Source organism: Ruditapes philippinarum, unplaced genomic scaffold, assembly GCF_026571515.1.
Source record: "Ruditapes philippinarum isolate M1 unplaced genomic scaffold, ASM2657151v2 ctg771_1_1_1_1, whole genome shotgun sequence".
NCBI lineage: Eukaryota > Metazoa > Mollusca > Bivalvia > Venerida > Veneridae > Ruditapes > Ruditapes philippinarum.
In genome coordinates this window covers 1-15064 of record NW_026865856.1, presented here as the reverse complement: position 1 = coordinate 15064, position 15064 = coordinate 1, and the positions used below count along the sequence as shown (strand labels likewise).

At 30.5% G+C, this 15064-nt stretch overlaps 1 protein-coding gene across 1 annotated transcript in view; it reads left to right on the top strand.

Moving 5' to 3' along the window:
• Positions 1 to 11498, top strand: part of LOC132730571 (E3 ubiquitin-protein ligase TRIM71-like) — a 40718-nt gene extending 29220 nt beyond the window's left edge. Inside the window, exon 3 of the mRNA XM_060716532.1 lies at positions 11236 to 11498. Coding sequence (XP_060572515.1) covers positions 11236 to 11498 — 263 coding nt within the window. The remainder of the gene's footprint in view (positions 1 to 11235) is intronic.
• Positions 11499 to 15064: the final 3566 nt, after the last annotated feature.

Genomic DNA, 15064 nt, shown 5'->3' with positions numbered 1-15064 from the left:
TAATTTCACTGTTTTGAATTTAAGCCCCTTACGTTGTTTCAGTGAAATACCAGCGTGCACAGTACTGGGTACCAACTTAATGACGTGTCGTCGTAAATGACGTCACGTTGTATTATTATTTGGCGCGCTTTTCATTCAGTATTAGGTTAAATGTCGTTTCTTTGCATGTAATAAAAAGAAAATTTGCTTAGTTTAGTGTAAGATCGAAATATATTTCACCTTGTGAACACCAAAAGTTTATATTTCACTCGTGGCTGCGCCACTCGTGAAATATACCTTTTGCTGCCCACTCGGTGAAATATATTCCGATCTTACACTGAACTAAACAAATATCCTCTATTTATTTTATGCTTTTCAGTGGATTACTGATTTATCCGTGAAAATTATATTTGATAATTTCACAGTGAAAATTATCAAAATATAATTTCACTTTTTTCAATGACGAAACTACTTTTTTAAGATTTTCCCCATGTGGTACCTCAAATTTATTTTTACGGACAATTCTGACAATGTCAGGCTGTTAAAAGAAATAGCAAAGCTGAAATAGATAAATAACTTAAATGTCAAAAGTAACACAGAGAGAAAACTTACTTCTATTCCTTCAAATTCCAATCACCAATTTCGTCTCTAAATTTTTTTGTTTCGTTTTTACAGTCTGAAAAATACATTCCTTCCCCTTGCAAAACTGCTCTTGATGACATTTGGGCATATTAAAGTATCCTACGAGCAATAACTGCCGTATGCTTTATGAAAAATTGAAAAGCATTGACAGCCATCACTCGTAAAATAAATAAAACAACCCAGCGTTCCTTCAGCAGCTTCCAAGTTTTCCATATTCTTAGCTCCTTTTCTGAATGTTTTCACTTCTGTCAACACTTATTTTTTGTCTGTTACAATCCTCAAATAAGATTTCTTTCTTTTAAAAAGGTGTATGACTAACAAATCCAAATTATATCCTTCTGAATCTTACACAATTAATTTCCTCCCATGAAATACACAACTTTAAAAAATGGCTGCCGTTTACATTTTAGAAAGCCAGGTCTAATATCAATTCGCAGTAAGTAACAGAAATATGGATGGATGGTTGGAATTTTCTCCTGCAAGAATTGTTTGTTTTTATTATTAAAACAAGCGATCATTCATATTTCTTTAATAAAATGAATAAATATCACCGTCATTTAACCTTGATTGGAGGACTTATTTTTCAGCTCAAGACTTCTTGTTTTAAATGAGAAATTACCTCTAAATGGGGCTCTCAATGGGGGAAAAAGATTTTAATATTAACGTTAAAATTATTGAAATTTCGTTTTAACTTGTTTTTAAGCATAAAATAAAAGAAAATTTGTCTGTTTGTTGTGTAAGATGTAATTTTATTTCATCTCGTGAACTTTAAAAACAGTATTCTCACGAGTGGCGTAGCTCACTCGAGATGAAATAAAATTTCAAACAAACAAATATCCTCTATGTTGTTACAAAAATGTAGTAGTAGAAATGTTAAATATATACATGCAAATTTTATTATCATCAGTTCAATACATCATCATCATCATCAACAACAACAACAACAACAACAACAACAGCAACAACAACAACAACAACAACATCATAAATTTATATACAACAATTATATTGTTTGATAAAAAATAATTATGATACAAAATACATGTACATCTTAAATTAAATAGAGATTCAAATACAAAAATCGTTCATGTTAAAGCATTGCAAAACATTAAAAACATCTGGTTCTGTACGTTTTATATTTTAAAGAATCTAACTTTGAGATATTAATGAACAAAAGACACACATGAACAATTTATAAAAATATCACTAGAATTTTTACTATAACTAAATAAGAAAATTGTCGTCATACAGATTGTTTTTCTTCGTTTTTCTCCTCAATGTATTTTATGGTTTATACATGTACTTGATCATGGAAGCATTTAAGCTGCAAAAACTGGAATTACGCTATATTTAGTAATGAGACGTAGCAGGAAATCACGATTCCTTCTGTCAGATTCGCACGTAGATTAGAAGCTAGGTAGAGATGCCACTTTATCCGAGAATGACGTCATTTCAATTGGAAACACCAGCATGTAACTGTTATCGACACAAGCCTTTCTTTACTGATCTCTACTGATCAAATTTACATTAGGTATCACTGTGTCGCTGCTTCTGTGAATTGTTGATGATATTTTTCACAGCATAACATATTGTCTGATAAATGTATTATAGTACACAAGTGAGGAATCAGTGTTACGTTATTTATAATGCAAGCATTTTTGTGTTATTTTGATTTTTAAAAATCTGATAATACCCAAAGTATAAAGAGGGCAAGTTAGCATGCCTGACAAGATTCGATATTGATATTAAAGACTATTCAACTGGTGAAAGTCAACTAGTTTATTTACATTACACATACATAAATCATAGTAAAATTATTAAATGATAAATATAACCATCTTTAACACAATTTATAAGAGAGTTTTTGTTACATGATATTAACAAAATATAACAAACATTATATTTTATTACATCTGATAAACTAAAATAAAAAAAAGAATTATCGTAAAAACACCAAATAATAGAAATACCTGCACTATCATATATGAATGACTAAATATTTTATGTTGAAATCGCTTGTACAGCATGTGACCTGTCTAAAATTGGTATATTTGATTAAGAACTGAAGTGAGTCCAAGTTTGACCATTTTCAAGTAAGAAACTAACTATCAAAACGTGATACTATGCTTACATTTATTTAAATATTTTATTAGACTGCTGTGCAAATTGTGATATAATATTTAGACCGAATGTATCCGATGTTAAATAACTATGCAAGTAGTATGTTATAGACATCAATCTAGTTTACTTGCTAAAATAATTAGATTATACAATACAATATTGTGAAATTGAAGAATATTGTAACAGGTTTTGACTGCAAGTTTAACAATATTATTTTTTAGAAAGTATAGATATAAGTTTGTCTTCATCATATATGTTCACAAATTCTGACATTTAATTACATATACATGCTTCTTCTAGCAAGGATAATCTAATTTGCCCTTCTCATTGCATGACAATAATGAATGATTTTCATCTTCAACTGTACTTTTACATATTGGACAAAATCCTATTGTCTACATCAATATTTTCATACATACCAGCTTCAAGATTTCATACGAGCTACACCACGTCTCGTCTGAATTCCGTCAAAGCAATGTTATAGTAATTTAAACCTTAGTACTTTCCATTTAATACTGAAAAACAAACTTTCTAGGACAAGAACTGCACGTTTTGTTTTCAATCAAGTTCAATCAAGTTCCATTTACAGGCGTGTCTGAAAATTAAGAGTGACAAACTTGTTTGCATAGAAAATAAATCGCCATCTAAAGATCATAGACAAAATCGGAAACATAAAACGGCTGTGCAATTCAAATAGTTATCTCTTTCAACAAATTACAAATAAAATCTACATTTAAGAATTTCATTGAAATAAAAGAGCGCATAATAGATTCCTGTGACGATATAAATTACGTAATATATTTACATACACTCACAACTGCACGTAGACTTGCAGATAAAGTGAATATGACATTTTAGCTGAGATTGACGTCATAGCAAATGCAAAAATAATTATGGCTGGTTATGATGGTAAAAATATACTTGCTTTACCATACTATCGTTTTCACAAAATTAAAATTATCCCATTATTATTCCGCGTTGTCCAAATCTCCATCGTGACTTTATTGCACCATTGGCTGAGAGCTGTATTCGGCGTAACAATGCAAGTTTAATATTGCAATGACTTAAGAGGGCCCATTATGCCATTTATTGCTTTTATTTTTATTTCTCAAAAGGTTTTTAATTTTCGTGTACTTTTATAGCATCCAAAAGGTTACTCATAGGGCAATTACCAACAATTGTTTCGGCAATAAGTTCAGTTTAAGTAAATGAGTATTTTGTATGGAAGTTAAAATACTACTTTGTTTACATTTTGCTAGTTTAAACTGTTTTTATAACAAATTATTACAATTTATCGTTACTTTCTTCAAGTAACAAGTATCAAACATTCCCTAAAACCATTATTTAAATTTAAGTTATTATAATTTAAATTCATGTTTGCCTTAAGTTTATCAAAAAGAACCAAATTTGTGTTTCTGAGGAATCCTGTGCGTTTAAGAAACAATCAAAAAAGATATTCAGTTTTGAATATTAATAGCCTAATTTACATATCGTTTCACAATGTAATGTTGTATCTAATGTGTGTAATGTCACGATTGCCTAATGCGTATTTTAATGAACGGGTGGTCATTTTCGTAATATTTACTCCAGTTTGAAGATTATTGCATACTGTGCTTGTTTTTAAAAAAGACGTTCGTTTATAGTTCAGTTATATAGCGTTCGTTGGAAAAAAATCACAGATGTGCTGATTTTAAATGTCATACGAATATCAATCGTCTGCACATCAAAGATAAATCAGGTTTTAATCGGAACACTTATTCTACTAAGTATATTTTTCCCACGTATCGCAACAACGTATGAAAATAGCATTTCTTTATGTATAGCGTTTGAAACAAATAACCGCATTTTGTGACAGGGCTTACATTTGTTCCTTCTAAATTTATTGATATAAAAACAACAACAAAAAGACGCAAACAAAATAAAACAGCAACACAGTCTGACATATTATGCTTTAAAACTTATTAACATAGACTATATCAAAATGTTTCAATGAATGTTTGGCACTAATGGCCTTTAAAGACCTTAAAAACAATTGAAAGAGCAAAGCAAAAAATCAACAAATTACAATGAAATGTCCATACAGCACGTTCATGATTCTAAGCAACTTTAACAACACAGATAATGGGTTCATACTGACGGATCAAAAACAACACACGCACACTCACAGTCGCACGTAGACTTGTTACGACATTTTAGCCGAGTTTGACGTCATTGCACATGCGTAGACCATTGATTGTTTGTGATTTTATGGAATAAATGTACTCGTATCTATTTAGTATCGTATTTACAATTGTTTCTCTGTGTTTGGCAGTCCACCCCACTCCCACCCATTAAGTGTTTTCAGTGTGCATTTACTTTTAAAATAGTAATGTAATATTACTTTTTCTTGTTACGCTACTGAACTTAAAGCACTATGGTCATCCATATATATTACACGAATAAGGCCTACATAGATGACGAAACTGTTTAAACAAATGGAAACCAACTGAGAAAATAGGTTTGACCTACATTTGCTTGTGATCTAACATTAATGAATACTAGGTTAGTGTATTGTATACTGATACAATACCCAATATAGAAATATATAGAGGATATTTAAACTTTTTTTCTATAATTACAAGATTTATTTTCATCAAGTAGTATAAAAAAAATTTTTCAGGAGTATCGGTAGCCACGAGTGAAATATTATAATTTTCATAACAGAGATGAAAATAAATCCCGTTTTTATTGGTTAAAATAGAAAGAAGTACATCGGCAAGACACCAGTGAAAAAACGGACAATATGTTTCACTGTAATGAAAAATATTTTTTACAATGTAAATACGGAAAATGAAAATATGCACGTTATTTCATCAATAATTGTCAATATTTTATTTATAAGTATATAATAAAGTAAGGTGATGAAACGTCTTTTTTTCGATATAAGTTCTTTAACAACAGTATTTTTTCATAGTATTATAATCTTAGGGAATTAACGATATGAAATGCGAAATATATTTTAGACGAAGTGTTTTTTTAAGTTTAATCAATTGTTCAACCAGCCGGAAATAGTATTTAAAAAAATAAAATAAAATTATGATTGTATATAAGGAACAGAAGTTCCAGACACGCTTTATAGTATAACCTCTCTCATCCACTTCTTGGTTTTTCCACATAATTAGTTATAATTTGATATAGTTCTGTTCGGAATTGACCTAGTATTGACGGAATTGTTGCTCGTATAGATTGAATATTATCTGTTAAGACACTGAATGTCTTGCTCTGCGAGTGTTGTGCGGGGGCGCGAGGCTTACCAAATTATCGGAAACATTTTATGTAAATGTAATACCGCAGGAATAAGACTTCAAAAAAAAATATCAACGATTTCTCATTCCGTTACTTGCTAATGATATCTCAAGGAATAGTAATGCATTTATAAATGCATAGAGATTGCAAAATAGTGTTGTGAATAGATGGAAATAGAGTCCAAAAAGATAAGAGATACATTAATATGATAGAATTTGAAATGTGTAAAACAATGTACTGCCAAAGTTTAAGCCTTTTAGTCTTAGTTTCTTTTGCATTACTCTAAGAACTTCAAAAATCATTACTGTCAGTTTTTTTCGATGCCATGCATACACGTCTTGTGAAATTTATCTTTATCATCATCAATTAATATACAATCATACATTGTTTGATTAAAAAATGATACAAAATACACGTACATCTTAAATGAGAACAAAAATCTTTCATGTTAAAGCATTGCAAAACATTAGAAACGCCTGGTTTTGTACGTTTTAGTTTAAAAAAATCTAACTTTAAGAAATATTTATGAACAAAAGTAACACATGAGTAATTGAAAAAAAGAAATCACTAAAATTTCTTTTATCTTCCTTTTCCCTCAAAGTATTTTACGGTGACCGGGTTTTCATGAAGCATGAGCTGCAAGAACTGGAATTGCGCTATATTTAGTAACGAGACGTAGCAGGAAATCACGATTTCTTCTGTCAGATTCGCACGTAGATTAGAAGCTAGGTAGAGATGTCACATTATCCGAGAATGACGTCATTTCAATTGGAAACACCAGCGTGTAACTGTTATCGGCACAAGCCTTTCTTTACTGATCTCTACTGATCAAATTTACATTAGGTATCACTGTGTCGCGGCTTCTGTGAATTGTTGATGATATTTTTCACAGCATAACAAATTGTCTGATAAATGTTTTATAGTATACAAGTGAAGAATGTCATGGTCTGTAATCAGTGTAACGTTACTTACAAAGCAAGCACTTTCGTTTTATTTTGGTCCTTAAAAATGTGAAAATACCCAAAGTAGAGGAAGGAAAAGTTTGCATACCTCTCATGATTCGAAATTTATATTCATTAAATACTGTTCAATAGGTGAAAGTTAGTCTCATATAGGGACCTACATTACAATTTCACATACATAAATCATAATGAAATTAATAAAAGATAAATATGACCATTCTTCAATAGAATTATAAGAGACTTATTATTACATAATATAAACATAATGTATAGAAACATGTATTACATCTAAAAATACAAAATAATAGAAATAATTTCAATATCATATATGAATGACTGAACTGTCTAAAAGTAGTGTATTTGCTTTTGAACTGAAGTGAGTCCAAGTTTGACCATTTTCAAGTCAGAAACTATTAAAACGAGATATTATCTTACGACTGGTGTGCAAAACACACACACAGTAAGAGAGTTTTAAAATCCTTACTAAAACAAAAAGTAAAAAGAAAATTGGAAATTGCTATTTATACAATAAATTATTGCGAAAATGAAGAATATTGTAACAGGTTTTGGCTGCAAGTTTAACAATATTATTTTAGGAAAATATAGATACAAGTTTGTCTTCATCAAATAAGTTCGCAATCTCTGACATTTAATTACTTATACATGCTTTTTCTAGCAAGGATAATATAATTTGTTCCTATTCATTGCATGACAAAAATAAATGATTTTCATTTTTTCAACTGTACTTTTACATATTGGACAAAATCCTATTGTCTACATCAATATTTTCATAGATACCAGCTTCAAGTTTTTATACGAGCTACTCCACATCTGAATTTCGTCAAAGCAAGTGACCTTAACCTTAGTACTTTCCACTTAATGCTGAAAACAAATTTTCTATGGCAAGAATTGCACGTTTGTTTTTAATTAAGTTCCATTTACAGGCGTGTCTGAACTTTAATAGTGGCAAACTTGTTGGCGTAGAAAATAAATCACCATCTAAAGATCATAGAAAAAATCGAAAACATAAAACGGCTGTGCAATTGAATAGCTATCTCTTTCAACAAATTACAAATAAAATCTACATTCAAGAATTTCATTGAAATAAAAGAGCGAATAATAGATTCCTGAGACGATATAAATTACGTAATAGATTTACATACACTCACAACCGCACGTAGACTTGCAGATCAAGTGAATATGACATTTTAGCCGAGATTGACGTCAAAGCAAATGCAAAAATAATTATGGCTGGTTGTGATGGTAAAAATATACTTGCTTTACCATACTTACGTTTTCACAAAATTAAAATTATCTCGTTATTATTCCGCGTTGTCCAAATCTCCATCGTGACCTAATTGCACCATTGGTTGAGAGCTATATATTCGGCGTAACAAGTTCAATATTGCAATGACTTAAGGGCCCATGTTGCCATTTATTGCTTTTTTTTATTTCTCAAAAGCTTTAAATTTTAATTTACGTGTACTTTTATAGCATCCAAACGGTTACTCATAGGGCAATTACCAACCTTTTGTTTTCATCTGTTGCTTTTCGGCAATAAGTTCAGTTTAAGTAAATTAGTATTTTGTATGGAAGTTAAAATACTATTTTGTTAACATTTTGCTATTTTAAACTGTTTTATAACAAATTATTACACATTTATCGTTACTTTCCTCAAGTAACAAGTATCTAACATTCCCTAAAACCATTATTTAGAAATTATAAATCTAATGTTTGTCATTTCTAATGAAGTATTTTTTTGTTTCTGAGGCACACTGAGCTTTTAAGAAACAATCAAAGTAGATATTCAGCTTTGAATATTAAAATCCTAATTTACATATCGTTTCACAATATATTATTTATCTAATGTGTGTACTGTCACGATCTCCTAATGTGTATTTTAATGAACGGTGATCATTTTCGTTATATTAACTCCAGTTTAAAAATTATTGCATAATATGATTGTTTTTAAAATGGCGTTCGTTTATAGTTAAGTTATATAACGTTCGTTGGAAAAATATCACAGATGTGCTGATTTAAATTGTGAAAACAAATATCAATCGTCTGCACATCAAAGAAAACTCAGGTTTTAATCGGAACACTTATTCTATTAGGTATATTTTCCCCACGTATCGCAACAACGTATGAAAATAGCATTTCTTTATGTATAGCGTTTTAAACCAATAACCGCATTTTCTGACAGAGCTTGTATTTTTTACTTCTAAATTTATTGATATAAAAAACAAAGCAAGAAACAACAACAACAACAACAACAAAAGTTAGTGTATTGTGTACTGATACAATACCCAATATAGAAATATATAGAGGATATTCAAGTTTTTTTCTCTATAAATACAGGATTTATTTTCATCGAGTAGTATTAAAAAATAATTATTTCAGGAGTGTCGGTAGCCACGAGTGAAATATGATAATTTTCATAACAGAGATGAAAATCGATCCCTTTTTTATTGGAAAAAAGAGAAAGAAGTACATTGGCAAGACACCAGTGAAAAAACGGACAATTTATGTTTCACTGCAATGAAAAAAAATAATTTTACAGTGAAAATACGGAAAATAAAAATATGCACGCTATTTCATCAATATTTGTCAATATTTTATTTATAAGTATATAATACAGTAAGATGACGAAAACTCTTTTTTTCGATATTGGTTCTTTAATAACAGTATTTTCATAGTATTATAAACTTAGAGAATTATCAATATGAAATGCAAATATATTGCAAATGAAACGTTTTTTTTTTTAGTTTAATCAATTGTTCAACCAACGGAAATAGTATTTGAAATGTAAAATTATGATTGTATATACACATAACAGAGACCGACAATTACTAAGAAAAACATGAATTAATTATTTAAAGAATCTATTACAGTCATATACATAGATCTAAGCATGAAATAATCGTTTCTGTTTATTATTACTTACAAATTATATCGTTGCAAGAAAGCCTGAGAAATATATTCCAAAGCAAGAAGGAGTAATTTACTTTGAGGTCTATATTATTCATCAAAAGTGTGCAGACATTATCAATTTTCGAAACAATTATGGTAATATGGAAGTAAAAGAGGCTTTTATGGCCTTACTTTAGTGTACATCACGTGTCATAACCAAGTTGCTTTTATACAAGGGTCATACCTAACGACGGGTTTGATATTATTTTAAGTTTTCCTCGAGATTAAGTTACAATAATATACAAATGTCGATACTACATAGTAAAGACATAAATCACATTCAACAAGCGAGGCGTTTAGTTTCCAACTTTTTCGTAATAGAGTTCGAAAATAATAAAAAACCAAAAATATCTTAATCATGCGCACCCAAAGGGAAAAAATTTCCCAGCCCGCTTTATAGTAAACCCACTCTCATCCATTCTAAATTTTGCCACATAATTATTATAAAAAATATGTTCTGTTCGAATTGACCTAGTTTGACGGAATTGTTGCTCGTATAGTTTAAATTTAAACTGTTAAGGGCACTGAATGTTTGCTCGGAGTGTTGTGCGGGGGGGTGAGGCTTCCCAAAAATTATGGAAACATTTTATGTTTAAAGACCGAGGAAAAAGATTAAAACAAATATAAACGATTTCTCATTCCTTTTACTTGCTATGTTTTCTAAAGGGAATAGTAACGATTAATCATGCGTAGGATTGAAAATTGTTTATGGATAGATCCCAATTTGAGCCCCAAATAACAAATATATTTTTATATGAGTTTTTTGAAATGTTCAAAACAATGTACCGCCAAAGTTAAGACTTTCAGTCTCTTAGTTTCTTTCTGCATAAATCTAAGACTTACACAAAATCATTACTGTCAGATACTCTTAATGTACGACATGCATACACGTCATGTGATATCATTAGTTTAAAGAATTAGAGTAAAGACACACACATTAAGATCTTATACATTCTTTATACTTATGTTTTAATTTTGTAAAGATCATATATTAACTTTACATGGACTAAGATGTGTAAGCTCTGTTGGACCCTGAAAGGTGTAGAGTTATCAATGTTTAAACCAACACACTTCTGACTAGTTCTTCCCTCAGAAAGTAGAGTAAACATTTTCACCTTTCGTTAGCCCCTGTCTAATATCATATACATGTATATTTTTAATACCAACTAAATCAATCAAAGCAGTATGAAAAGTCCGAACGACAATGCATTCTTACACAATGCATGATTTCTTGGTTTAATTTCATCATTTAATCATATCTTTGTTTAATTTTCAGGTGACGTGGTTATTTCTGATACCGAAAACCACAGAATTCAAATCTTCGGCAGTGAGGGTACATTTAAACATAAATTTGGAATGCGCGGGACAGATCCTGGTAATTTATGTTACCCAATCAGTGTTGCCATGACTACAGATGATTGTATTGCTGTCACAGATAGTGTTAACGCATGCGTCAAAGTGTTCTCTCAAAATGGTGATTTTCAAAACAAATATGGAAGTGATTCGTTTCTGGAATTTCCATACGGTCTAGCTAATTAGAACCACGACAATTTTATGATAATTTCCGATATTTGTAAGCATTGTATTTATGTACTCTATCCGAGCGGAGGGATATGTAGTGAGTTCGGATCATACGGAAGCGAGCCAAAGAGTTCGACCATCCGTATTTTGTGACTGTGAACAGAGAAAAACAGATTATTGTATCGGATTCCGGTAATCTGCTCAATTAAGATCTTCCTGTTTGAAGGAAAACTTCTAAGGGTTTTCAGTAATAAGGATTATCGTATTGGAGACAATTTCTGCGCTTTACAGGGACTTTGTACGGACTCACAAGACAATACTATTGTTATATGCAACAACGCCGTTTACATAGTTACCAAAAATGGCCGACTATGGGTAGGTGCTCACATCAAAAGACGGACTCAACTACCCAAAATGCATTGCGTTTTCGCAATCCGGGCGCCTGGTAGTCACCCCATCAGTGGCTAACGATAGAAACGAGGCTGTTATAATGGAGTATATAACGCGGAGGACTTTAAATCACTCAATTCATTATTACTTTATGGCAATATCTGTGTAGCATATATATATTATATATTATATCTTTATATTTGTCCTTTTAAAGCCAAAATGTATCATCCTCTAATGTAACTTTTCCCATATTTTTTAGTCGAAACGTCCGTAGATTAATCATGCTTTTCATTTATAGTTTTAGTGCACCAAAAATATCACGTGGTCACATTCATTCATATGAATGATTATTTTCGCTTAGAAATTTTAGACTTTCTTTAAACATACCTGTATACTGCCAAAGTATGAATAGTTTTACCATATCATCAGATCACATATATATATGTATATATGTTTTGTCCATGAACATGTGCATATCTTATATTTATTTGTAGGGACACGTGATTTAATTGGTGAATATGATAATGAATATCTATTACTATTCTCAACCTTTTCCACGCATGAACGTGACCATCTTTCAATCTGGACAAAACCATTCTTTATTTTTGGGGGAAATTTTCAAAATATGTACTGAATGGCGAACAGTGCTGACCTTGATGCCGATCAGACTACCCGGATGTGTCGGCTGATCTATGTCTGCACTGGTCGCATGAATAGAATCAAGTGTCGCCTGTAGGATATAGGTTAATATTTATTCTATTTTATTATTATATTGTTCTGTTCTGTTTAATTTTAGAGAGCTAGCAAGTTTAAGCTGCATGCCTCCAGACGAGCCAAAATATTTCAAGAAAATCAAACTTGCAAAATGTATTAAGATTTAAGTCGATTCAAAATAACATGCTATGTGTGTTTAATGACTGATGTTGCAATACTTACCACGATATTTCTACTGCGTTATTAACGCCGTAAGGACAATTTTTGCATATTTTGACCTTTACTTCGTAATTTACGTGGGTTGTAAATGCCGTTTTGCAATTGGCAAATAACTTTCTTTGTTATTTTACAATATTTTACTTTTAAATACATTTTTTTATAAAAATAGTATGAATCTGGAGGCATGCTGCTTTGAAATTTTATAAAGGAATGGAAGTTGTTTTCTAGTGAAGATAACATTATGTACTTTATACAAGGAATTTAACAATATTCGGATAATAAAATAACTCAATATTTTTTGGATAAGGAAATAAAACTATATTTTACAAATCATATCACCGAAGAATTCTGAATATATATCACGCATGCAACATATCTACGTGTATTCTAGATAAAAGAATGAATGTGTAATAAATATATACGAATCTGCTTGTAATTTTGTAAGATTTACTTAGTATGAAATGTGCTCGATGTTTTGAAAGAAGAAAATTCGTCTTTCTAAAATGCCAAATACTTGGTATATAATAACATATACTTTCCTATATATATAACATGACACCAGTTCAGTAGAAATACTCTGGGCATCTTCAAAATAAATACTGATTAAACAGCTAACAGTGCAAATCATAATCGGACAGCACGGTTGTACCTCCGGTCAGCTCAATAGGTAGAGTGTTGGACTGTGAATCGGGCGACCCGGGTTCTATTCCCAGACGGTGCAGGTCACTTCCGTTGTGATTGACCATGACATCTTTTCTACGGTCGTTCGCACTGTACGGTACCCCTACTCTGGCATGTACATAAGTTATCAGTTCCTTACAAAATTTAAAGCAACTAGTACTGGTAAACTGATTGACAGCCTGCCCAGGAACAATACGGTGCCTGATCTGTACTCTTGTAAATTTAATGTGGCTTACTGCCGTGACCCGAAGTGAAAACTACCGGATGTAGTAGTTGATCGTCATATAGCAAGCATATGCATGGTGCCAATATCAGACTCATGGTTAAAATAATTTTTCTAAACTTAACAAAATGTAAGGATACATGCTTATACTAGTTTTATTTTTGTAGCATGTAAACGTAAATTTGGAATGGTATAAAAACCACTAAACAAATACATGTATCACAAAACTATTGTTGGAATAAATTAAGTTTTAAAATGTCTCGTCCAATAGATTGATGTACACAAGTATGTATTATTGTGTATAAATATATCAAGAATATTTTACGGTTTCATTTCCGATAATATTTCGAACTAGATTGAAATCCTGTTAAAATGCTCAATGTTATATAACATCGGAATATTTTGAAAATATAATAAGCTTTAATAAGCTCGCGAGATATACAAATGAGTTTATCACGTGGTATCTTACGATAGACAAGCTTAAACGATCGTACATTGTATTTTCCTATAGAGAGACAAGTAAAGGATCCGAGATTCAAATAATGAATATAAATGATATTGATTAATATTCATGATATTGATAAATGTTTAGGGTATTAATATTCATATAAACAATACAGAAAATTTACTTTCGTAAATATCATACATGCATTCTCATTAGTTTTGTAACATTATGATTATGTAAGTTATGATGAACGGTGAATTGCAGAAAGAAAAAGAAATACGAAAACACAATATAAGATAGACGATTCAATTAGCTATGTCATAATACTGTCATAGGAACACCTCGACTATTATTCATGATAATTTTCCGAAGATTAACGGAAAGGACCGAAAAGTCACGATTGCATAAACATGCCCGATATTGTTATGTTTAGAATGTTCTATTATGTCTTACATAACATATACTAACAGAAAAGTTGTAAATAATATTGATAATGTAAGAAACTATGTATATAGCTGTTAAGTTATAGTTACTACTGTTATACGTGGATAACTGAGTGCAAGAATAAATTTAAGTATATGTTAAAGCAGCATGACACTAGATATGTGTTATATTTTATGAAATCTTAAAAAAAATTCTAATGATTAAAATGTGGTCAAGTTTACAAATTAAGAACTTTAACCTAGCCTTTGGAACAAACTAACAATAAAAGTAAGAAATATGCAGAAATCATTAGTATTCTGTTAATAACGTGGTAAAATTTGGGTATAAAAATAGAAAAGCCTTTCATAATTTGCATTATATATTAAAATTTCACGTGTATTGTTTTAAAACAGATATGTTTTGAGATGGAAAATCTCGATTTTGTTTAATTCCAAGATTTTTCATCCTTTCTGTTAGTACAAACATCTC